Source organism: Coregonus clupeaformis, chromosome 6, assembly GCF_020615455.1.
Source record: "Coregonus clupeaformis isolate EN_2021a chromosome 6, ASM2061545v1, whole genome shotgun sequence".
Lineage (NCBI taxonomy): Eukaryota > Metazoa > Chordata > Actinopteri > Salmoniformes > Salmonidae > Coregonus > Coregonus clupeaformis.
In genome coordinates, this window is record NC_059197.1 from 17,782,602 (window position 1) to 17,809,888 (window position 27,287).

Consider the following 27,287-nt stretch of genomic DNA (forward strand, 5'->3'; position numbering starts at 1 on the left):
GAAAACGATAAGATTCGTTAATGTAGGACTTTTGAGTTCAGACAAAAGGAGGAGAGACATGAACAGACAGAAAAACTAAGAGCAACCGGAGAGATATAACGACACAAAGACAGGAAGACAAGAACAGAAAGAAGGCAGACAAAAACGGGCAGATAAAAAGAGAGAGAGAGAGAGAGAGAGAGAGAACACAGACGTGATGAAGGAGTATGGGAGGCTATTTCACAATCATACCTGTGGGAAAAACAGTGGGTCAAGGACAGTTTAATTAGGAGTTAATTATGGATTAATAATAGATTAATGTTGAGGGGAGATCCAGATCTCTGGAGAGGTTATAGTCTGCTAGCTGGCACAGGGGCACACAGGCTGGCACAGAAATCCTCCTATCAGTGTGTGTATTATGGACACTAATGGTCACCAATAATCTCTGTCCTCAAGAGCTACAGGGTGGTGCAGACTTTTGTTCCAACCCAGGCAGTTTGTTTCACACGTGCACCAGAGGAGGCTGGTGGGATGAGCAATAGGAGGACGGGCTCATTTTAATGGCTGGATTGGAAAAAATTGAACGGTATGAAGCACATCAAACATATGGAAACCACATGTTTGACTCCGTTCCATTTATTCCATTTCAGCCATTAAAATGAGCCTGTCCTCCTATAGCTCCTCCCACCAGCCTCCTCTGGCGTGCGCGCACACACACACTCTATCTCGCGACCACATCCATATCCCTCTTGCAGTTCCCCAGACTCACCACCGGAGGGCAGGCTGTTGCAGGTGGCTCCGTGGAGGCAGGGCTGTTTCAGGCAGGCGTCGGGGTAGAGAACACAGCCCAGCTTCAGCTCTGTTAGGCCCACCACCTCAGCATAGCGACTCCTCTTGTTCTGCAGGGGCAGCTCATTGTTGTTGAGCATCACAGAGTCCAGGCAGCCCTGGAAACCATCCGTCACCCAAGGACCCTTCTTGTCTGTCAGGCTGCGAGAGTTAGGAGGTTGTACCTGTGGGAGGGGGGAGGGGGGAGGCGAGAGACATGAGTGACAAATCGGATTTATGTATACATACAAACAAACTAACAAATAGTGTACTGTATATGAATAGGTATAGCACACAAGTCATGTTCAGACAACAATATAAAAGACTAAGATTCTGATCCCCACATACCCTAAATACAGTACATTAATAAATACACACACACTGTATTCCTCAGAGCTTCCTATCCAGAGCTTCCTATCCAGAGCTTCCTATCCAGAGCATCCTATCCAGAGCTTCCTATCCATAACTTCCTATCCAAAGCTTCCCATCCAGAGCATCCTATCCAGAGCTTCCCATCCAGAGCTTCAGAGATTCCTATCCATAACTTCCTATCCAAAGCTTCCCATCCAGAGCATCCTATCCAGAGCTTCCCATCCAGAGCTTCAGATATTCCTATCCATAACTTCCTATCCAAAGCTTCCCATCCAGAGCATCCTATCCAAAGCTTCCCATCCAGAGCATCCTATCCAGAGCTTCCCATCCAGAGCTTCAGAGATTCCTATCCAGAGCTTCCTATCCAGAGCTTCCTATCCAGAGCTTCCTATCCAGAGCTTCCTATGCAAAGCTTCCTATGCAGAGCTCCTATCCAGAGCTCCCCGTCCAGAGTTTCCTATCCAGAGCTTCCTATCCAGAGCTTCCAATCCAGCGTCTTACCTTGTGTTGTGTTCATCACTCTGACAAGATGAAATTGGTAAGAGCATTATAGAGAAACACTATACTCACACATACAAATCCATGACGCTCGCACATGCAAAACACACACAGCCACGCCCATACAAACATATTTGTGTCCCTAACACACTCACAACCCCCCCCAATGTTTGTTTTACTATCCTTGTCGGGACCAAACAATTGATTCGCCTTCAAAATCCTATTTTCCCTAACTCCTAACCCCAAACCTAACTCCTAACCCTACTTCTAACCCTAACCCTAATTGTAACTCAAACCCTAAACCTAACCCCTAAGCCTAAAATAGCCTTTTTCCTTGTGGGGACCGGCGAAATGTCCCCAATTTTCCTTGTTTTACTGTCCTCGTGAGGACTTCTGGTCCCCACAAGGATAGCAAAACCAAAAACACACACACACACACACACCCCTTCCCCCCCACAGAAAGCCCACCTGTGCTCCAAAGTAGATACACCCATCTGCCCCTAGTGGTTGGAAGCTTGGCGGTCCTCTCCTCCTCTCCACATAGCTGTCGTCCAGAGACAGACTGGTGAAGTTACGGTTGAGCTCCAGAGTCACCGTGTGCCAGTTACCATCGTTGATGGGCCTCCCAGAAATACCCAGCATCCCAGGGCTGTTCCCACAGTCCAGCTGGAACCACAGCTTACCCTCCTCCAGCTGTCAATCACAACAAGAGAGGCAGGGTTTAGACACAGATGAGAGCGGATAAAGTGACTTAGCCTCGGGTAATAACAAGGGTGGATCGTGCTGTGGGTATCCAGACTATCCATGCCTGTTTCCAGGTACGTGTACCTTGAGTATAACACAGTAGTCTGAGCACATGTCTGTTATGTTCAGTATAGTACAGGGATTAGCATGTATAGGTGTGTACCATAAACAGGGGTCAGCAAGCGTACATGTGTGTGCGTGTGTGTACCTTGAGTATAGTGCAGGGGTCAGCGTGTGTGTACCTTGAGTATAGTGCAGGGGTCAGCGTACGTGTGTGTACCTTGAGTATAGTGCAGGGGTCAGCGTACGTGTGTGTACCTTGAGTATAGTGCAGGGGTCAGCGTATGTGTGTGCACCTTGAGTATAGTGCAGGGGTCAGCGTGTCTGTACCTTGAGTATAGTGCAGGGGTCAGCGTGTCTGTACCTTGAGTATAGTGCAGGGGTCAGCGTGTGTGTACCTTCAGTATAGTGCAGGGGTCAGCGTGTGTGTACATGATGATTCCTCTGCTCTGTAGAGTTCTGATCCTCAGTCCTAGCTTCATCTCTCCTGTCCTCCCTCCATCAGACACTTTATACTTGATATAGCTGTTCCCTGAGAAACTCAGAGACGTGTGACCTGCACACACACACACATACACACACCAAACACACACACACACACCAAACCCACACACACACACCAAACCCACACACACGCACAATTTAATACATTTTGTTCTATTTCCATCCACAAATTACATCACATTTACAACGGACCCAAACATTCAAGACCCCTGGACACATAAACCCACATCAACGCACCTGCACACTCTCCTAGTTTCCCTGGTGGACACTGGCAGGCGTAGGGTCCTCTGGTGCCCTCTGTGCCCACACACTGCATGTCTCCTGGACAGGGCTGCTCATCACACAACTCTGAGGCTGGGGGACAGCTACCATCTGATGGAGGGAGAGAGAGATAGAGAGAGAAGGGGGAGGGAGAGAGAGAGAGAGAGAGAGAGAGAAGGGGGAGGGAGAGAGAGAGAGAGAGAGAGAGAGAGAGAGAGAGAGAAGGGGGAGGGAGAGAGAGAGAGAGAGATAGAGAGAAGGGGGGAGGGAGAGAGAGAGAGAGAGAGAGAGAGAGAGAGAGATACAGAGAGACAGAGAGAGAAGGGGAGGGAGATAGAGAGAGAGGGGGGGGAGATAGAGAGAGAGGGAGAGAGAAGAGAGAGAGAGAGAGAGAGAGAGAGAGAGAGAGAGAGAGAGAGAGAGAGATACAGAGAGAGAAAGAGAGAGAAGGGGGAGGGAGATAGAGAGAGAGGGGGAGAGAGGAGGGGAAGTGAGCGGTGAAACAAAGGAGAGAAAGGAAGAGTGGGGGGAAGCAGGGGAGAGATAAAGGGATGGAGAGAGAGGGAGGGGGAGTGGTTAAGGGTGAAAGAGAACACAAAATGAAAGAAAAAGAGAAGAGAAGAGAAGAGAAGAGAAGAGAAGAGAAGAGAAGAGAAGAGAAGAGAAGAGAAGAGAAGAGAAGAGAAGAGAAGAGAAGGAGAGGGTATGAAACAGAGTGAGACAGAAGACAGAGGACCATGGATAGAAGGAGGAAAGGGGCCGAGAAGCGTGAAACGAGAGAAAGGGAGAAAAGAAAGGATGAATGAAGACAGCGAGAGAGGACAAGTTCATTTAGGGTTATTCTGAGTAGAGGCAGCCAAATCCTCTGCCAAGTGTCCCTAGGAGACATGCTAATTACATTAGCCACAACATGCTAATTGAATCTACTGGGGGGGCGGGGTCTGACTAATCCCAGGGGTCAGATACACACTCAAGATGCCCCTGGTGGATTATGACCATCAATTTATCATTATAGTATTTATACAATCAGACAGAGTGTTTTCTACAGTGCAGATCATGCAGACGTCAACAATGCCTCCTGTACAGCTCTCTAAAGGACACTTTGGGACACTTTTGTTTGTGTGTGTATTTCTGTATGAGTATGTGAGTGCATCATTATGGATATACAGTACCAGTCAAAAGTTTGGACACACCTACTCATTCAAGGGTTTTTCTTTATTTTTACTATTTTCTACATTGTAGAATAATAGTGAAGACATCAGAACTATGAAATAACACATACAGTGAGGGAAAAAAGTATTTGATCCCCTGCTGATTTTGTACGTTTGCCCACTGACAAAGACATGATCAGTCTATAATTTTAATGGTAGGTTTATTTGAACAGTGAGAAACAGAATAATAACAAAAAAATCCAGAAAAACGCATGTCAAAAATGTTATCAATTGATTTGCATTTTAATGAGGGAAATAAGTATTTGACCCCTCTGCAAAACATGACTTAGTACTTGGTGGCAAAACCCTTATTGGCAATCACAGAGGTCAGACGTTTCTTGTAGTTGGCCACCAGGTTTGCACACATCTCAGGAGGTATTTTGTCCCACTCATCTTTGCAGATCTTCTCCAAGTCATTAAGGTTTCGAGGCTGACGTTTGGCAACTCGAACCTTCAGCTCCCTCCACAGATTTTCTATGGGATGAAGGTCTGGAGACTGGCTAGGCCACTCCAGGACCTTAATGTGCTTCTTCTTGAGCCACTCCTTTGTTGCCTTGGCCGTGTGTTTTGGGTCATTGTCATGCTGGAATACCCATCCACAACCCATTTTCAATGCCCTGGCTGAGGGAAGGAGGTTCTCACCCAAGATTTGACGGTACATGGCGCCGTCCATTGTCCCTTTGATGCGGTGAAGTTGTCCTGTCCCCTTAGCAGAAAAACACCCCCAAAGCATAATGTTTCCACCTCCATGTTTGAAGGTGGGGATGGTGTTCTTGGGGTCATAGGCAGCATTCCTCCTCCTCCAAACACAGCGAGTTGAGTTGATGCCAAAGACCTAAATTTTGGTCTCATCTGACCACAACACTTTCACCCAGTTCTCCTCTGAATCATTCAGATGTTCATTGGCAAACTTCAGACGGGCCTGTATATGTGCTTTCTTGAGCAGGGGGACCTTGCGGGCGCTGCAGGATTTCAGTCCTTCACGGCGTAGTGTGTTACCAATTGTTTTCTTGGTGACTATGGTCCCAGCTGCCTTGAGATCATTGACAAGATCCTCCCGGGTAGTTCTGGGCTGATTCCTCACCATTCTCATGATCATTGCAACTCCACGAGGTGAGATCTTGCATGGAGCCCCAGGCCGAGGGAGATTGACAGTTATTTTGTGTTTCTTCCATTTGCGAATAATCGCACCAACTGTTGTCACCTTCTCACCAAGCTGCTTGGCGATGGTCTTGTAGCCCATTCCAGCCTTGTGTAGGTCTACAATCTTGTCCCTGACATCCTTGGAGAGCTCTTTGGTCTTGGCCATGGTGGAGAGTTTGGAATCTGATTGATTGATTGCTTCTGTGGATAGGTGTCTTTTATACAGGTAACAAGCTGAAATTAGGAGCACTCCCTTTAAGAGTGTGCTCCTAATCTCTGCTCGTTACCTGTGTAAAAGATACCTGGGAGCCAGAAATCTTTCTGATTGAGATGGGGTCAAATACTTATTTCCCTCATTGAAATGCAAATCAATTTATAACATTTTTGACATGCGTTATTCTGGATTTTGTTGTTGTTATTCTGTCTCTCACTGTTCAAATAAACCTACCATTAAAATTATAGACTGATAATTTCTTTGTCAGTGGGCAAACGTACAAAATCAGCAGGGGATCAAATACTTTTTTCCCTCACTGTATGTGGAAAAGAAAAACCCTGTAATGAGTAGGTGTGTCCAAACTTTTGACTGGTACTGTACATTGATACGATACATGAGTGTATATCTGTTGGTGTGTATGTGTGTGTGTGCATGTCCTCACCAGTGCAGGTGCAGCGTGTGGTCCTGTGGAAGCGTGGCGACACAAAGCTAACCCTGGGTGTGCTGTAGGTGATGAGAGCGTTAGAGTCCAACACAATGCTCTGCTCACACTGGGCCCCGCGACACTCCAGCCCAGAACAGTTCTTATCCAAGATGGCCGACACCCTCAGCACTTCCTCCAGCTGCCTCCGAGAGGCGCTCAGCTTCTGGGTCAGGTACGCTGCCTTGTAGAACCCTCCCCCAGCCGTCTCCACGGCAACCAGCAGATCCAATTGGCTGGTCCCGCCCACGGGCTGCAGACTGAGCACGTGCAGCGCATCCTGCTTCTGCGTCGCGGCGGCAACCTTCAGAACTTTCACCACGTTTTTCAGATGTGTGGCCACGAAGTCGTGGGGTTGCACACTCTCGAAACGTACTGTAACCGCCTCCCGCAGCATCTCTGGCGATGCCTGCTCCACGTGCACGCTCACAGCCACGGGCACGGCGAAGCGTCCGTCACTCACGCTGGCATTGAGGGAGTAGCGGCCGGAGTCCAGGCCTCCCAGGGCTATGATCTTACCGTCTCTCGGACTGATCTTGAAGAGGGAGCGTTGAGACGGAGGTGCGTGGCCGAAGGTCAGGACATCGTAGGGGTCTGCGTCGGTGGCGTGCAGCTGGCCGATGACTCCTCCAGGAAACTCGTCCTCCATGGTGATGATGTGGACCTCCAGGGGTAGTGCTACAGGCCGGTGAAGGCTCTCCTCAATCACACGCACCGTCAGGGTAGAGGAGGAGGACAGACGGGGCTTACCGGAGTCCCTTACCTAGAGGTATGGGGAGTAGGGGAGAAGCAAACGGTTAATTAACACAGAGCCAAAAAACATAAATCACAATGCAACTCCATGTGTGATTTAGTAACAGACCTTACACAAGCTAGCTGGTTGTAAGACCTGGTGTTGACACTAACAGAGTTGACCCGCTGGTTATAAGACCTGGTGTTGACACTAACAGGGTTGACCAGCTGGTTGTAAGACCTGGTGTTAACACTAACAGGGTTGACCAGCTGGTTGTAAGACCTGGTGCTAACACTAACAGGGTTGACTGAGATTATCTAAAATGACCTTCTTACCTGGACTTGGATGACATACTCCGTGGCCAAGTCCCTCCTAAACACCTGATTGGCTAGCAGAGTTCCATCCCACTCCAGTGTAAACTCTCCACCCTCGTTCCCTGATAAGATGCGGAACTCAAAGGGCGGGCCGTTATGGGAGGAGTCCTGGTCTATGACGGACAGCTGCAGAATGCTGGTGCCGATGGGCTTGTTCTCCTGTGATTGGACAGTACGAGAAGGGAAATTAGATTAGATGCAAGACGGAGTGTGTGTGTGTGTGTGTGTGTGTGCTTCTTATGTAAGAAAGGATATGTGTGTGAATATCTATGTCTATGTGGATGTCGGTGTGTATGGAGTTCACCAGAGCTGTCAATCATGTGAGTAACAGTACCTGTATGACTGTGGTGAGATTGGCCGGGGTGAAAGTAGGCGGGCTGTCGTTGATGTCTGAGATGTCGATGTTGACCATCACCGTTGACGACATGGGCGGAACACCACTGTCCAGAGCCCTGACCGCCAGAGAGTAACCAGACACCTAGAGAGAAGAAAAAATAAATGTGTTTCCCTTGAAACTTCACGTCGAGAAACGTTGTAATAATTTCATGCCTGATAATGATAATAGGATCGAGAAAATCATACACAGCAATTTCCATGCAAATCAAATTCATCACACATTAACCAATGATGACAAGTCTCTAATCAAATATCCTCCTGGATACGCATCCTTATGTGGTACTCCCTTGAATATCAGCACACCAAACAAGGACGTAAGGGCGCTGATTAAGTGTGTTGTGATTGGTTGTGGGCGCATCCTTTGATCCTCTGAAACACACTCCTGTGACTGACACATTCCTGGCGTGTCCTACCAAGCATGTACCCTGGGTTTCTGTCTCTGTCTCTCAGATTCACTCTACACTCTAAGACAAAAGGGTTTCAAAATGGTTATTCGGCTGTCCCCATAGGAGCACCCTTTTTGGTGCCAGGTAGAACCCTTTTGGGTTCCAGTTCTACATGGAACCCAAAAAGGTTCTACCTGGCACCAAAAGTGTTCTACCTGGAACCAAAAAGGATTCTTTAAAGGGTTCTCCTACGGGGACAGCCGAAGAACCCTTTTAGTTTCTAGATAGCACCTTTTTTCCTAAGAGTGTACCTGAGGGAACACTGTCAAGTCTATCTCAGGTAGACAGGATTTATTATCTTAGGGAGTGAAGACACACACGCACACACACACGCACACACCTTATTCCCTACCACGCTAGCTGCAGGGTATCCTTCCACATAAAGCTCTGTAATAACAGCCTCTACCACGCTAGCTGCAGGGTATCCTTCCACATAAAGCTCTGTAATAACAGCCTCTACCACGCTAGCTTCAGGGTATCCTTCCACATAAAGCTCTGTAATAACAGCCTCTACCACGCTAGCTGCAGGGTATCCTTCCACATAAAGCTCTGTAATAACAGCCTCTACCACGCTAGCTGCAGGGTATCCTTCCACATAAAGCTCTGTAATAACAGCCTCTACCACGCTAGCTGCAGGGTATCCTTCCACATAAAGCTCTGTAATAACAGCCTCTACCACGCTAGCTGCAGGGTATCCTTCCACATAAAGCTCTGTAATAACAGCCTCTACCACGCTAGCTGCAGGGTATCCTTCCACATAAAGCTCTGTAATAACAGCCTCTACCACGCTAGCTGCAGGGTATCCTTCCACATAAAGCTCTGTAATAACAGCCTCTACCACGCTAGCTGCAGGGTATCCTTCCACATAAAGCTCTGTAATAACAGCCTCTACCACGCTAGCTGCAGGGTATCCTTCCACATAAAGCTCTGTAATAACAGCCTCTACCACGCTAGCTGCAGGGTATCCTTCCACATAAAGCTCTGTAATAACAGCCTCTACCACGCTAGCTGCAGGGTATCCTTCCACATAAAGCTCTGTAATAACAGCCTCTACCACGCTAGCTGCAGGGTATCCTTCCACATAAAGCTCTGTAATAACAGCCTCTACCACGCTAGCTGCAGGGTATCCTTCCACATAAAGCTCTGTAATAACAGCCTCTACCACGCTAGCTGCAGGGTATCCTTCCACATAAAGCTCTGTAATAACAGCCTCTACCACGCTAGCTGCAGGGTATCCTTCCACATAAAGCTCTGTAATAACAGCCTCTACCACGCTAGCTGCAGGGTATCCTTCCACATAAAGCTCTGTAATAACAGCCTCTACCACGCTAGCTGCAGGGTATCCTTCCACATAAAGCTCTGTAATAACAGCCTCTACCACGCTAGCTGCAGGGTATCCTTCCACATAAAGCTCTGTAATAACAGCCTCTACCACGCTAGCTGCAGGGTATCCTTCCACATAAAGCTCTGTAATAACAGCCTCTACCACGCTAGCTGCAGGGTATCCTTCCACATAAAGCTCTGTAATAACAGCCTCTACCACGCTAGCTGCAGGGTATCCTTCCACATAAAGCTCTGTAATAACAGCCTCTACCACGCTAGCTGCAGGGTATCCTTCCACATAAAGCTCTGTAATAACAGCCTCTACCACGCTAGCTGCAGGGTATCCTTCCACATAAAGCTCTGTAATAACAGCCTCTACCACGCTAGCTGCAGGGTATCCTTCCACATAAAGCTCTGTAATAACAGCCTCTACCACGCTAGCTGCAGGGTATCCTTCCACATAAAGCTCTGTAATAACAGCCTCTACCACGCTAGCTGCAGGGTATCCTTCCACATAAAGCTCTGTAATAACAGCCTCTACCACGCTAGCTGCAGGGTATCCTTCCACATAAAGCTCTGTAATAACAGCCTCTACCACGCTAGCTGCAGGGTATCCTTCCACATAAAGCTCTGTAATAACAGCCTCTACCACGCTAGCTGCAGGGTATCCTTCCACATAAAGCTCTGTAATAACAGCCTCTACCACGCTAGCTGCAGGGTATCCTTCCACATAAAGCTCTGTAATAACAGCCTCTACCACGCTAGCTGCAGGGTATCCTTCCACATAAAGCTCTGTAATAACAGCCTCTACCACGCTAGCTGCAGGGTATCCTTCCACATAAAGCTCTGTAATAACAGCCTCTACCACGCTAGCTGCAGGGTATCCTTCCACATAAAGCTCTGTAATAACAGCCTCTACCACGCTAGCTGCAGGGTATCCTTCCACATAAAGCTCTGTAATAACAGCCTCTACCACGCTAGCTGCAGGGTATCCTTCCACATAAAGCTCTGTAATAACAGCCTCTACCACGCTAGCTGCAGGGTATCCTTCCACATAAAGCTCTGTAATAACAGCCTCTACCACGCTAGCTGCAGGGTATCCTTCCACATAAAGCTCTGTAATAACAGCCTCTACCACGCTAGCTGCAGGGTATCCTTCCACATAAAGCTCTGTAATAACAGCCTCTACCACGCTAGCTGCAGGGTATCCTTCCACATAAAGCTCTGTAATAACAGCCTCTACCACGCTAGCTGCAGGGTGTCCTTCCACATAAAGCTCTGTAATAACAGCCTCTACCACGCTAGCTGCAGGGTGTCCTTCCACATAAAGCTCTGTAATAACAGCCTCTACCACGCTAGCTGCAGGGTGTCCTTCCACATAAAGCTCTGTAATAACAGCCTCTACCACGCTAGCTGCAGGGTGTCCTTCCACATAAAGCTCTGTAATAACAGCCTCTACCACGCTAGCTGCAGGGTGTCCTTCCACATAAAGCTCTGTAATAACAGCCTCTACCACGCTAGCTGCAGGGTGTCCTTCCACATAAAGCTCTGTAATAACAGCCTCTACCACGCTAGCTGCAGGGTATCCTTCCACATAAAGCTCTGTAATAACAGCCTCTACCACGCTAGCTGCAGGGTATCCTTCCACATAAAGCTCTGTAATAACAGCCTCTACCACGCTAGCTGCAGGGTATCCTTCCACATAAAGCTCTGTAATAACAGCCTCTACCACGCTAGCTGCAGGGTATCCTTCCACATAAAGCTCTGTAATAACAGCCTCTACCACGCTAGCTGCAGGGTATCCTTCCACATAAAGCTCTGTAATAACAGCCTCTACCACGCTAGCTGCAGGGTATCCTTCCACATAAAGCTCTGTAATAACAGCCTCTACCACGCTAGCTGCAGGGTATCCTTCCACATAAAGCTCTGTAATAACAGCCTCTACCACGCTAGCTGCAGGGTATCCTTCCACATAAAGCTCTGTAATAACAGCCTCTACCACGCTAGCTGCAGGGTATCCTTCCACATAAAGCTCTGTAATAACAGCCTCTACCACGCTAGCTGCAGGGTATCCTTCCACATAAAGCTCTGTAATAACAGCCTCTACCACGCTAGCTGCAGGGTATCCTTCCACATAAAGCTCTGTAATAACAGCCTCTACCACGCTAGCTGCAGGGTATCCTTCCACATAAAGCTCTGTAATAACAGCCTCTACCACGCTAGCTGCAGGGTATCCTTCCACATAAAGCTCTGTAATAACAGCCTCTACCACGCTAGCTGCAGGGTATCCTTCCACATAAAGCTCTGTAATAACAGCCTCTACCACGCTAGCTGCAGGGTATCCTTCCACATAAAGCTCTGTAATAACAGCCTCTACCACGCTAGCTGCAGGGTATCCTTCCACATAAAGCTCTGTAATAACAGCCTCTACCACGCTAGCTGCAGGGTATCCTTCCACATAAAGCTCTGTAATAACAGCCTCTACCACGCTAGCTGCAGGGTATCCTTCCACATAAAGCTCTGTAATAACAGCCTCTACCACGCTAGCTGCAGGGTATCCTTCCACATAAAGCTCTGTAATAACAGCCTCTACCACGCTAGCTGCAGGGTGTCCTTCCACATAAAGCTCTGTAATAACAGCCTCTACCACGCTAGCTGCAGGGTGTCCTTCCACATAAAGCTCTGTAATAACAGCCTCTACCACGCTAGCTGCAGGGTGTCCTTCCACATAAAGCTCTGTAATAACAGCCTCTACCACGCTAGCTGCAGGGTGTCCTTCCACATAAAGCTCTGTAATAACAGCCTCTACCACGCTAGCTGCAGGGTGTCCTTCCACATAAAGCTCTGTAATAACAGCCTCTACCACGCTAGCTGCAGGGTGTCCTTCCACATAAAGCTCTGTAATAACAGCCTCTACCACGCTAGCTGCAGGGTGTCCTTCCACATAAAGCTCTGTAATAACAGCCTCTACCACGCTAGCTGCAGGGTATCCTTCCACATAAAGCTCTGTAATAACAGCCTCTACCACGCTAGCTGCAGGGTATCCTTCCACATAAAGCTCTGTAATAACAGCCTCTACCACGCTAGCTGCAGGGTATCCTTCCACATAAAGCTCTGTAATAACAGCCTCTACCACGCTAGCTGCAGGGTATCCTTCCACATAAAGCTCTGTAATAACAGCCTCTACCACGCTAGCTGCAGGGTGTCCTTCCACATAAAGCTCTGTAATAACAGCCTCTACCACGCTAGCTGCAGGGTGTCCTTCCACATAAAGCTCTGTAATAACAGCCTCTACCACGCTAGCTGCAGGGTATCCTTCCACATAAAGCTCTGTAATAACAGCCTCTACCACGCTAGCTGCAGGGTATCCTTCCACATAAAGCTCTGTAATAACAGCCTCTACCACGCTAGCTGCAGGGTATCCTTCCACATAAAGCTCTGTAATAACAGCCTCTACCACGCTAGCTGCAGGGTATCCTTCCACATAAAGCTCTGTAATAACAGCCTCTACCACGCTAGCTGCAGGGTATCCTTCCACATAAAGCTCTGTAATAACAGCCTCTACCACGCTAGCTGCAGGGTATCCTTCCACATAAAGCTCTGTAATAACAGCCTCTACCACGCTAGCTGCAGGGTATCCTTCCACATAAAGCTCTGTAATAACAGCCTCTACCACGCTAGCTGCAGGGTATCCTTCCACATAAAGCTCTGTAATAACAGCCTCTACCACGCTAGCTGCAGGGTATCCTTCCACATAAAGCTCTGTAATAACAGCCTCTACCACGCTAGCTGCAGGGTATCCTTCCACATAAAGCTCTGTAATAACAGCCTCTACCACGCTAGCTGCAGGGTGTCCTTCCACATAAAGCTCTGTAATAACAGCCTCTACCACGCTAGCTGCAGGGTGTCCTTCCACATAAAGCTCTGTAATAACAGCCTCTACCACGCTAGCTGCAGGGTGTCCTTCCACATAAAGCTCTGTAATAACAGCCTCTACCACGCTAGCTGCAGGGTGTCCTTCCACATAAAAGCTCTGTAATAACAGCCTCTACCACGCTAGCTGCAGGGTGTCCTTCCACATAAAGCTCTGTAATAACAGCCTCTACCACGCTAGCTGCAGGGTGTCCTTCCACATAAAGCTCTGTAATAACAGCCTCTACCACGCTAGCTGCAGGGTATCCTTCCACATAAAGCTCTGTAATAACAGCCTCTACCACGCTAGCTGCAGGGTATCCTTCCACATAAAGCTCTGTAATAACAGCCTCTACCACGCTAGCTGCAGGGTATCCTTCCACATAAAGCTCTGTAATAACAGCCTCTACCACGCTAGCTGCAGGGTATCCTTCCACATAAAGCTCTGTAATAACAGCCTCTACCACGCTAGCTGCAGGGTATCCTTCCACATAAAGCTCTGTAATAACAGCCTCTACCACGCTAGCTGCAGGGTATCCTTCCACATAAAGCTCTGTAATAACAGCCTCTACCACGCTAGCTGCAGGGTATCCTTCCACATAAAGCTCTGTAATAACAGCCTCTACCACGCTAGCTGCAGGGTGTCCTTCCACATAAAGCTCTGTAATAACAGCCTAACTAAACACAGCAGAAAAATGCAATAACTGAAAACAAAAATAACAACCTTTCACTCTGAGAAATGAAAAAATAAACCACAATAAACAACCACAGTGCTGCTTGGGAGAGAGTAAATTAGAATAACCAGTATGGAAATAGTGGTGCGTGAAGACACACACACACACACACACACACACAGGGCTGTGCTCTTTCTGATAACCCAAACACACGTTCATCAGCTCTTTAATCCCCCACAAGCCCAGGCGTTCTCTTTGGAGCGCGCTCAGATCCGCTCTCCGCACTGTCAAGGGTCACACTCATGAATTCTTTATGAGGGAATTGGAAGACACACTCGGAACGCTTCAAGCAAATAAAAGAAGAGGGAAGAAAGCAGGAAGAGGAGGGATGGGATGCAATGCTCTAACCAGAGGAACTGAACATCCTCCATGAGAGAAATGGTCAGGAGGAGCTAGCTAGCTGCAGGAGGATAAAAGGTGGAGGTGTTTGTTTGTGATGGTGATGTCGTGGTGTACGTGTCAGAGACAGTAGTTGTTATTAGTGTTCATGCTGTGGTTGTATTGGCCGTAGTGTTGGTTTGTTTCTGTGTGTGTGTGTTTACCTGTGTGTGTACCTGTGTGTGTGTGTGTGTGTTTACCTGTGTGTATGTGTGTGTACCTGTGTGTGTGTGTTATCTGTGTGTGTGTGTGTGTGTGTGTTTACCTGTGTGTGTGTGTGTTTACCTGTGTGTATACCTGTGGATGTGTGTGTTTACCTGTGTGTGTGTGTGTGTGTTTACCTGTGTGTGTGTGTGTTTACCTGTGTGTGTACCTGTGTGTGTGTGTGTGTTTACCTGTGTATGTATGTGTGTGTACCTGTGTGTGTGTGTTACCTGTGTGTGTGTGTGTGTGTGTTTACCTGTGTGTGTGTGTTTACCTGTGTGTGTGTGTGTGTGTGTTTACCTGTGTGTGTGTGTGTTTACCTGTGTGTGTACCTGTGGATGTGTGTGTTTACCTGTGTGTGTGTGTGTGTGTGTGTGTGTGTGTGTGTGTTTTTACCTGTGTGTGTACCTGTGTGTGTGTGTGTGTGTGTGCTCACCGTCTCTCTGTCCAGCTGTTTGTTGACCTTCACCATGCCAGAGAGAGGGTCTATGAAGAACTGGTTCTCTCTGTCACCACTGACGATGGAGTAGAGGATTTCACCATTCACCTGGCTGTCTACATCCTCAGCTGTCAGCTAGAGGAGGAGGAGAGGGGGGTTAGGCAGGGACTCTCCAACACACACACACACACACACACACACACACACACACACACACACACACACACACACACACACACACACAGTAAGATGGTTAGTGTTTCCTAAATGTTTCCTCGAGTACCCCCATCCAGTTGAACTTATTGGATGTATCCCAGAACGAGCACACTTGACCTTATTAATGAAGGGCTTGATGATTAGTTCAGATTGAATCAGGTGTGTTTGTAACAGAAAAGTTCAAATGAGTGCAACCCGACTGGGGGTACTCCTGGAGAGATCTGGGAAACATGGCTGAACCAGTCCAGGTTAAAGAGACTGGGGGTACTCCTGGAGAGGTCTGGGAAACATGGCTGAACCAGTCCAGGTTAAAGAGACTGGGGGTACTCCTGGAGAGGTCTGGGAAACATGGCTGAACCAGTTGTGACGAGGTGTGAAAGAAGGAGTCAGGCGCAGGAGGTAAAATACCGAAGTCAAGAGTTAAACTGTTTGCATAAATCAAACGCCCCAAGCGTCAAACGACACTGTACAAGGGAACACATCCACCTTGGCAAATAACCCAGTGAAATGTAGCTCAACCGAGCTACATGCTCTCACAACAAAACAATCACTCACAAAGACAAGGGGAACAGAGGGAACACTTATACACATACTAATTAGGGGAATGAGCACCAGGTGTGTGTGATTGACAAGACATGACAAGTGGAGTGATGATAATGGGATCGGCAGTAGCTAGTACTCCGGTGACGGCGAACGCCGAAGCCTGCCCGGACAAGGAGGGGGGGCAGCCTCGGCGGAAGTCGCGACACCAGTCCAGGTTAAAGAGACTGGGGGTACTCCTGGAGACGTCTGGGAAACATGGCTGAACCAGTCCATGTTAAAGAGACTGGGGGTACTCCTGGAGACGTCTGGGAAACATGGCTGAACCAGTCCAGGTTAAAGAGACTGAGGGTACTCCTGGAGAGGTCTGGGAAACATGGCTGAACCAGTCCAGGTTAAAGAGACTGCGGGTACTCCTGGAGACGTCTGGGAAACATGGCTGAACCAGTCCAGGTTAAAGAGACTGCGGGTACTCCTGGAGACGTCTGGGAAACATGGCTGAACCAGTCCAGGTTAAAGAGACTGCGGGTACTCCTGGAGACGTCTCGGAAACATGGCTGAACCAGTCCAGGTTAAAGAGCCAACAGGACATACCTTGACGACGGACTCTCCGATGGTTGTGTCCTCGGATACGACAGCAGTGTAGACGTCTCGGCTGAACATTGGTGCATTGTCGTTGATGTCCGTCAGGTTGATGTTTACCATGGTTACGGCGCTTAGGGGCGGGGTTCCACCGTCTCTGGCCTCCACAGTAAGGAAGTAGTCTTTACACGTCTCAAAGTCCAGAGGCTTGGACACAGCGATGGCACCTAGTACAAAGAGGGTGAAAGGTCAATAGGTAGGTAGGGATCCTACTTCTAACACCATGTAGAAGTATGTAACATGAATTTGCAAACAAAGACATACAGTACCAGTCAAAAGTTTGGACACACCTACTCATTCAAGGGTTTTTCTTTATTTTTACTATTTTCTACATTGTAGAATAATAGTGAAGACCTCAAAACTATTAAATAACAAATACGGAATCATGTAGCAACCAAAAACGTGTTAAACAAATCAAAATATATTTTATATTTGAGATTCTTCAAATAGCCACCCTTTGCCTCGATGACAGTTTTGCACACTCTTGGCATTCTCTCAACCAGCTTCATGAGGTAGTCACCTGGAATGCATTTCAATTAACAAGTGTGCCTTCTTAAAAGTTAATTTGTGGAATTTCTTTCCTTCTTAATGCGTTTGAGCCAATCAGTTGTGTTGTGACAAGGTAGGGGGGGTACAGTGGCATGCAAAATTATTCACCCCCCCCCTTGGCATTTTTCCTATTTTGTTGCCTTACAACCTGGAATTAAAATGGATACTTTGTAGAGCCACCTTTTGCAGCAAGTAAAGCTGTAAGTCTCTTAGGGTATGTCTCTATAATCTTGGCACATCTAGCCACTGGGATATTTGCCCATTCTTCAAGGCAAAACTGATCCAGCTCCTTCAAGTTGGATGGGTTCCGCTGGTGTACAGCAATCTTTAAGTCATACCACATATTCTCAATTGGATTGAGGTCTGGGCTTTGACTAGGCCATTCCAAGACATTTAATTGTTTCCCCTTAAACCACTCGAGTGTTGCTTTAGCAGTATTTCAATGTCTTGCTTGAAGGTGAACCTCCGTCCCAGTCTCAAATCTCTGGAAGACTGAAACAGGTTTCCCTCAAGAATTTCCCTGTATTTAGCGCCATCCATCATTCCTTCAATTCTGACCAGTTTCCCAGTACCTGCCGATGAAAAACATGGTGTTCTTGGGGTGATGAGAGGTGTTGGGTTTGCGCCAGACATAGTGTTTTCCTTGATGGCCAAAAAGCTCAATTTTAGTCTCATCTGACCAGAGTACCTGATTCCATATGTTTGGGGAGTCTCCCACATGCCTTTTGGCAAACACCAAACGTGTTTGCTTATTTTTTTCTTTAAGCAATTGCTTTTTTTCTGGCCACTCTTCCGTAAAGCCCAGCTCTGTGGAGTGTACGGCTTAAAGTGGTGCTATGGACAGATAATCCAATCTCTGCTGTGGAGCTTTGCAGCTCCTTCAGGGTTATTTGGTGTCTTTGTTGCCTCTCTGATTAATGCCCTCCTTGCCTGGTCCGTAAGTTTTGGTGGGCAGCCATCTCTTGGCAGGTTTGTTCTGGTGCCATATTCTTTCCATTTTTTAATAATGGATTTAATGGTGCTCCGTGTGATGTTCAAAGTTTCTGATATTTTTGTATAACCCAACCCTGATCTGTACTTCTCCACAACTTTGTCCCTGACCTGTTTGGAGAGCTCCTTTGTCTTCATGGTGCCGCTTGCTTGGTGGTGCCCCTTGCTTGGTGGTGCCCCTTGCTTAGTGGTGTTGAAGACTCTGGGGCCTTTCAGAACAGGTGTATATATACTGAGATCATGTGACAGATCATGTGACACTTAGATTGCACACAGGTGGACTTTATTTAACTAATTATGTGACTTCTGAAGGTAATTGGTTGCACCAGATCTTATTTAGGGGCTTCATAGCAAAGGATGTGAATACATACGCACGCACCACTTTTCCGTTATTCATTTTTAAGACATTTTTGAAAAAAGTTATTTTTTTCATTTAACTTCACCAATTTGGACTATTTTCTGTATGTCCATTACATGAAATCCAAATAAAAATCAATTTAAATTACAGGTTGTAATGCAACAAAATAGGAAAAATGCCAAGGGGGATGAATACTTTTGCAAGGCACTGTATACAGAATATAGCCCTATTTGGTAAAATACCTAGTGCATATTATGGCAAGAACAGCTCAAATAAGCAAAGAGAAATGACAGTCCATCATTACTTTAAGACATGAAGGTCAGTCAATATGGAACATTTCAAGAACTTTGAATGTTTTCTGAAGTGCAGTCGCAAAAACCATCAAGCACTATGATGAAACTGGCTCTCATGAGGACCGCCACAGGAATGGAAGATCCAGAGTTAACTCTGCTGCAGAGGATAAGTTCATTAGAGTTACCAGCCTCAGAAATTCTAGCCCAAATAAATGCTTCACAGAGTTCAGGTAGCAGACACCTCTCAACAAAAGCCATATCTCAGACTGCCCACCTTAATATTTTATTTTTATTGGTCAGTCTGAGATATGGCTTTTTCTTTGCAACTCTGCCTAGAAGGTCAGCATCCCAGAGTCGCCTATTCACTGTTGACGTTGAGACTGGTGTTTTGCGGGTACTATTTAATGAAGCTGGCAGTTGATGACCTGTGAGGTGTCTGTTTCTCAAACTAGACACTCTAATGTATTTGTGCTCTTGCTCAGTTGTGCACCGGGGCCTCCCACTCCTCTTTCTATTCTGGCTAGAGCCAGTTTGTGCTGGGAGTAGTACACAGCGTTGTATGAGATCTTCAGGTTCTTGGCAATTTCTCGCATGGAATAGCTCAGAACAAGAATAGACTGACGGGTTTTAGAAGAAAGTTATTTGTTTCTGGCCATTTTGAGCCTGTAATCGAACCCACAATTGCTGATGCTCCAGATACTCTCCAAGTCTCAATAAGTCAGTTTTATTGCTTCTTTAATCAGCACAACAGTTTACAGCTGTGCTAATATAATTACAAAAGGGTTTTCTAATGATCAATTAGCCTTTTAAAATGATAAACTTGGATTAGCAAACACAACGTGCCATTGGAACACAGGACTGATTGTTGCTGATAATGGGCCTCTGTACGCCAATGTCGATATTCCATTAAAAATCAGCCGTTTCCAGCTACAATAGCCATTTACAACATTAACAATGTCTACACTGTATTTCTGATCAATTTGATGTCATTTTAATGGACAAAAAAAGTGACCGCAAACTTTGGAACGGTAGTGTAAATTGCCACTTTATATTCTACATATGGAAACTTACCAGTTAGGGGGTGTATGTGGAACTTTCCATGCTCATTGCCTGAGCGGATACTATAGGTGATCTCAGCATTGGTTCCAATGTCCTTACTGGCTGCGTACACTCTCAGCACCTCCGTCCCTAACCCAACGTCCTCTGGCACAGTGGCGAGGTGGTCACGGCGCTCAAACACCGGCGGGTTGTCATTGATGTCCAGGACCGTGACGGTCACGTTGACCAAGGAGGACAGGCGGACCGGAGAGCCCTGGTCAGATGCTCTGACCGTGATCATGTAGGACGGTTGCTGTTCGCGGTCGAGGATACGTTCCAGGACCACGATGCCGGAGGATTTGTGGATGGAGAAGAAGCCGTTGGCAGAGTCGGCCAGAGAATAGACCACCTTACGACTGACGCCTGGAGAGAGGGGAGAGGGATGTTAGAACAATCTTTCATTAATAAATGATTGAACTTATTGATTGCCATCTGTGCGTGTGTGTTTTGAGAGTTGAGATGTAGAGAAAAGAGAAAGGCAGAGAGGGAAATAGAGAGGTTGACTCCAGTTCAAACATGAATCTTTGTTTAATTGGTATCTCTCCTCCCCGATACCTTTCTCTCTCTCTGGTTCCCTCTTCCTCACTCTCTCTCTCTCTCTCTCTCTCTCTCTCTCTCCCTCTCTCCTTCTCTTTCCTCCCCTTATGCCCTTCTGTCTCTCTCTCTCTCCCTCTCTCGCTCTCTCTCTCTTTCTCTCTCTCTCCATCTTTCTTTCTCTCTCTCCCTCTCTCTCTCTCTCTCCCTCTTTCTTTCTCTCTCTCCCTCTCACTTTGTCTCTCTCTCCCTCTTTCTCTCTCTCTCTCTCTCTCTCTCTCTCTCTTTCTCTCTCTCCCTCTCTCTTTCTTTCTCTCTCTTTCTCTCTCTCCCTCTCTCTCCTCCCCTTCTGTCTTTCATCCCGCTAGCAGCCACAGTGCTTCCTCTTTGAAACATGACGCCAGTCGACACTGCGTGGCTTGTTTGGTAAACCTTTAATGCGCTAATACCTGTGAGTGTTATGTTTACTGTACATTTTTTATTGTTTATTTCACTTTTGTTTATTATCTATTTCACTTGCTTTGGCAATGTAAACATATGTTTACCATGCCAATAAAGCCCTTTGAATTGAAATTGAAATGAGAGCGAGAGAGAGAGAGAGAGAGAGAGAGAGAGAGAGAGAGAGAGAGAGAGAGAGAGAGAGAGAGAGAGAGAGAGAGAGAGAGAGAGAGAGAGAGAGAGAGAGAGAGAGGAGAGAGAGAGAGAGAGAGAGAGAGAGAGAGAGAGAGAGAGAGAGAGAGAGAGAGAGAGAGAGAGAGAGAGTGGAGAATATTCCATTCTTACCTTCATCAGGGTCGATGGCCTGTATGCGTGTGAGCAGGGCCTTGGTGGCTGTGTCTTCATACACACTGGCAGTGTAGTGGGGAGCAGAGAACACAGGAGGGTTGTCATTCACATCCAACAGCGTCAGGTGGACCTCCGCACGACAGAACCGACCACCACCGTCTGTTGCTTGTGCAACCAGTCTGTACACAGGGGTCTTCTCCCTGTCCAGGACCTGGGCAGTCTTTAGTTCACCTGAACAGAAAACGAGGAGAGACAGGTTAAGATCGCACACACATCAACTTCATTGGCAAACGTCAAACAAAGTAAAGGTAGTGTACCAGTGTCTGGGTCGATGATGAAGTGTTCAGAGCCGGGTCCATATAGAGAATACTGGATCCAAGCACTGACTCCTACATCAGCATCGCTGGCCCCAACGCCCACTATCACTCTGTTGACTGGGATATCCTCTGGGACCGAGGCCGTGTACAGCGCCTGCACACACAGCAAGATAGCATCAAACACCACAACACTCATAATGCATAGCATTTACACACACAACAAGAACATACTAGCAATTTTAACACTCGTAAAGCATTTACCCAAGAGACAACAAAAATGTAGGCTACTGACATCAAACCCCCACGACATTCATAATACATAGCATTTACACACACACACAAGAAAATACGAACATGAAAAAAGTCATCCCGCCGATCATACAGCTCCTCCATACACAACAAGAAGAGATTACTAACTCCATAAAGCAGTAGCCTGTATATCAGCCAGCATCAAACACGCCACCACTCTCCTAATAGTGTACAACAGCTCCCTAGACAGACAGAGAAAACTAACAGTAGTAACCTAACATGCAGCAACAAACATAGTCTATCAAACAGCATTAGAAATCAACACAGTTCCTTGACATATACAGCAAACACACTGCTCAAACAGACTCAACCACAGCTACGTATCACTAGACCTCACACAGCAACACACAGACACAACCACAGCTACGTATCACCAGACCTCACACAGGAACACAGACTCAACCACAGCTACGTATCACCAGACCTCACACAGGAACACACAGACTCAACCACAGCTACGTATCACCAGACCTCACACAGGAACACACAGACACAACCACAGCTATGTATCACTAGACCTCACACAGGAACACAGACTCAACCACAGCTACGTATCACCAGACCTCACACAGGAACACACAGACTCAACCACAGCTACGTATCACCAGACCTCACACAGGAACACAGACACAACCACAGCTACGTATCACCAGACCTCACACAGCAACACACAGACACAACCACAGCTACGTATCACTAGACCTCACACAGGAACACAGACTCAACCACAGCTACATATCACCAGACCTCACACAGGAACACACAGACTCAACCACAGCTACGTATCACCAGACCTCACACAGGAGCACAGACACAACCACAGCTACGTATCACCAGACCTCACACAGCAACACACAGACACAACCACAGCTACGTATCACTAGACCTCACACAGGAACACATACTCAACCACAGCTACGTATCACTAGACCTCACACAGCAACACACAGACTCAACCACAGCTACGTATCACTAGACCTCACACAGCAACACACAGACTCAACCACAGCTACGTATCACCAGACCTCACACAGAAACACACAGACACAACCACAGCTACGTATCACTAGACCTCACACAGGAACAAACAGACTCAACCACAGCTACGTATCACCAGACCTCACACAGGAACACACAGACTCAACCACAGCTACGTATCACTAGACCTCACACAGCAACACACATACTCAACCACAGCTACGTATCACCAGACCTCACACAGGAACACACAGACACAACCACAGCTACGTATCACTAGATCTCACACAGGAACAAACAGACTCAACCACAGCTACGTATCACCAGACCTCACACAGCAACACACAGACACAACCACAGCTACGTATCACCAGACCTCACACAGCAACACACAGACTCAACCACAGCTACGTATCACCAGACCTCACACAGCAACACACAGACACAACCACAGCTAAGTATCACTAGACCTCACACAGGAACAAACAGACTCAACCACAGCTACGTATCACCAGACCTCACACAGGAACACACAGACTCAACCACAGCTACGTATCACTAGACCTCACACAGCAACACACAGACACAACCACAGCTACGTATCACCAGACCTCACACAGGAACACAGACTCAACCATAGCTACATATCACCAGACCTCACACAGGAACACAGACACAACCACAGCTACGTATCACCAGACCTCACACAGCAACACACAGACACAACCACAGCTACGTATCACCAGACCTCACACAGCAACACACAAAACACAACCACAGCTACGTATCACCAGACCTCACACAGCAACACACAGACTCAACCATAGCTACATATCACCAGACCTCACACAGGAACACAGACACAACCACAGCTACGTATCACCAGACCTCACACAGCAACACACAGACACAACCACAGCTACGTATCACCAGACCTCACACAGGAACACAGACTCAACCACAGCTACATATCACCAGACTAAGGAACACACAGACTCAACCACAGCTACGTATCACTAGACCTCACACAGGAACACAGACACAACCACAGCTACGTATCACCACCCCCGACCCCTATCACTAGACCTCACACAGCAACACACAGACTCAACCACAGCTACGTATCACCAGACCTCACACAGCAACACACAGACTCAACCACAGCTACGTATCACCAGACCTCACACAGGAACACAGACACAACATAAAAACACACTCTAAATTATACAGTCTAAATTATACCGTTTCTGTTTACAGTAAAGGAAAAGACCCTGCAGAATCTGGAAACAGAACCAACAGCAGCAAATACAACTATTAAATATGAGTTATGCCTGAAGTAGAACATAAAACATAACCACATATAAGACAAGTGGAATTCAACTGTAAAGTCACATTTCTGCGCCAGTTATGGGACAGCTTACAATAAACAGTAAACACCTACGATAATCAATGCCAATGTTTTACTATATTGTAGGAAACTATGTCATTCAGAAAACAGATAAGAATAATGCTGAGTGACCTATAAACATAAACATATAAATGCAGTAGTGTACAGACGGAACAGTCTGTAAATAAAGAGTGTTACTGACCTGGTCACAGACAGGGCTGTTGTCGTTGGTGTCAGTCACAGACACCTCCACGGTTGCCCTGGTGACGAACAGGCCGTCGCTAGCGGTAACGTTGAGGAGGTATAGTTCCTGTTCCTCACGGTCCAGTGGGCGCTTCACATACATCTTCCACTCACCCTGCACCTGCCCCAGGGCAAACACCCCCCGAGGGTTCCCACCTGAGGAGAGAGAGAGAGGGAGGGAGTTTATATACATGCCCAAGCGTTCCCACCTGAGGAGAGAGAGAGAGAGGGAGTTTATATACACACACAAACCAGAGAAACACACACACACTCACAGTCTCACTGTCTAACAAACGAAAACACACACACACACCCACACAAACATACACACACACACATTTCTCATAGCAAGAACCCTCAGCTAAGACTACTGAGGAGGAGGCTGCAGTCTGAGGGCCAGCTTTAAATACACACAATGGCACACACACACACACACACTTCAGATGTATTGGCCAGTGCTTTCATGACCTCTTTAAGACCTCTCAGCGCTCCGTCTGACACAGAGCTTTTTATTTGGACGTTGCACTGGAATTAACAGTGGAGCAATCAATGAGGCTCAAGCACATAGCGACCGTGGTAATTCACCACCAGTAACAGGAGCAGGCTCAGCTCAGCACTACAGTAGGTAGTGACGTCTTCCTACCAAATACACATTAGACAGACTCTTATACACAGCACCTTAATAACTACACTCACACCTGCCCCTCAGAGAGGGAGAGGGTCGAGGAAGGATGGAGAGAGAGAGATGGTGAAAGAGAGAGCGAGATAAAGCGAGGAAATGGAAGATGACAAGAGAGAGAAAAATATATAACAAAAGGGAGAGAGAGAAGAGAGGGAGAAGAGAGAGAAGAGATGGAGAAGAGAGAGAAGAGAGAGAGAAGAGAGAGAGAAGAGAGGGAGAAGAGAGGGAGAAGAGAGAGAGAAGAGAGGTAGAAGAGAGGGAGAAGAGAGAGAAGAGAGAGAGAGAGAGAGAGAGAGAGAGAGAGAGAGAGAAGAGAGGGAGAAGAGAGAAGAGAGAGAGAAGAGAGGTAGAAGAGAGGGAGAAGAGAGAGAGAAGAGAGAAAGGAAGAGAATGAGATGGAGAGAGAGACAGACAGACAGACAGACAGACAGACAGACAGACAGACAGACAGACAGGCAGGCAGACAGACAGGCAGACAGGCAAGCATGCATGCAGACAGACATACATTCATGCAGACAGACAGGCAGACAGGCAGACAGGCAAGCATGCAGACAGACAGACATACATGCAGACATACAGACATACAGGCAGACAGACAGGCAGACAGGCAGACAGACGTTGAGAGAAAGTAGTAAATGAGAAAAAGAAGAGAAGTGCTTGAAGTCCTCTGTCTGAAGTGCTTTCCAGCAGACGCTTTTATCCAGAGTGACATATAATAAGTGCATTTGATTAAGAAAGTGTCCACTGAGTGTAGACTAGGGACCTGACGTCTGAGGCACCCCAACTCACTGGCCAATACCCCCTGACAACACACCACAACACAGCCCAAAGACTTCCGTCAGAGATCGACATCATCTCTGTCTGAAACATAAAACAAAGGGAGCAGCAAGAACATTGTTTACTATGATAACAACATCCTTATTGGTTTTTCCTCTCCACTCCCCTCAATATGGTCTGATGATAGCCCTAAACACCTGGCTTCCCGATTCATCTCATCACTAAACTCTGTGTAATTAAAATCAGCCGGTGGCTAAATGCACAATCTTGATCTATCGATGCGAACCGGGCGGGGATGATGGACGCAAACGGAGCGGATATAAAAATGTTTCCATCATTGTAAATGGATCAGACACACACACACAGACACACTTCCTGTAAGCCTGACCAACCACATTGCACCAAAATTACATCGCAAACACTCAATCACCACATTTCCGTTTCCCAGTTTGTTTACATTTGATTAAACGTTCATGTTACCTCATCAAGTATTGTGAGGGGAAACTAAGACGCAGACATCTAGATGAGGCTTTGAGAGCGGCTGGGAGTCAACGCCTGTGGATATATCATATCGCATCCCCTGGCTTCCGTCAAAGTGTTAAAATCCTCCCAGAGCTTTAATAAAGTGATGCTATCTAAGATAGAATGGAGGTTTGGCAGATAGAATGCCATCATGTCGCCAAGACAACACCCAACAATAACAGACAATAATACCTCCGTTATGAAATAGCCTGTCAAATATCTGGCTCAGCTAAATCAAATCTTGATGTTTTTCACCTTGTGGTGTTGGTACTTGTTCAATACATGTCTTTCCTTTGTGGTAGTATAAAAACATATATCCCTGGCTTTCTATCTATTTCTTACTGCGTCAAAGATCAATTAAATGTGTCTCTTTGTAAAAGTGTGTAAAATCCGTTGTGTCTCTCTGCTGTGAAAGGTCACATCTATCTGTCGTTCATTCTCTTCTTCTCTCAGCAATGTGTAATGTCAATGCATTCTCTCGCTTCCTCTCTCTCTCTCTGTTTTGGTCCAAGCTCTCTGTCCTTCATTCTCTCTCTCTCTCCCTCTCTCCCACCCTCCTGGCAATGCTCATTAGAATGCCATTCAGAAGAGGGTTTCCTGCTTTTCAAAGTCCTTCATTGGCTTCCTATTCCCAGTCGGCATGGCGATCCACCGCTCTGTCTCATTGGGCGTTCCTACTTCATCATTATTTCCTCATTGTCAATTAGCAGAGAACAAATCAGACAACTCTAGCCCTCATTTCAACAAGACATTCATAAAAGACAGATTTAGTCGTCTTTTGTCCTTCTCTCTCACCTTTGATATCTTTGTTTCATTATGTATCAAACCAGAC

At 46.9% G+C, this 27,287-nt stretch overlaps 1 protein-coding gene across 2 annotated transcripts in view; it reads right to left on the reverse strand.

Annotated features, from left to right (window-relative positions):
• The window catches only part of LOC121567775 (protocadherin Fat 3-like), a 198,520-nt gene that overhangs the window by 14,934 nt on the left and 156,299 nt on the right, over positions 1-27,287 (reverse strand). For both annotated transcript variants that reach the window (XM_041878045.2, XM_041878044.2), the window contains exons 11-23: positions 24,434-24,630; positions 21,558-21,711; positions 21,238-21,471; positions 19,894-20,283; positions 16,585-16,799; positions 15,232-15,369; positions 7,737-7,880; positions 7,364-7,561; positions 6,257-7,058; positions 3,223-3,357; positions 2,880-3,037; positions 2,146-2,370; positions 749-992 (exon numbers count right to left, since the gene is read on the reverse strand). In XM_041878045.2, the coding sequence (XP_041733979.2) occupies positions 749-992; positions 2,146-2,370; positions 2,880-3,037; positions 3,223-3,357; positions 6,257-7,058; positions 7,364-7,561; positions 7,737-7,880; positions 15,232-15,369; positions 16,585-16,799; positions 19,894-20,283; positions 21,238-21,471; positions 21,558-21,711; positions 24,434-24,630 (3,234 nt within the window). The remainder of the gene's footprint in view (positions 1-748; positions 993-2,145; positions 2,371-2,879; positions 3,038-3,222; positions 3,358-6,256; positions 7,059-7,363; positions 7,562-7,736; positions 7,881-15,231; positions 15,370-16,584; positions 16,800-19,893; positions 20,284-21,237; positions 21,472-21,557; positions 21,712-24,433; positions 24,631-27,287) is intronic.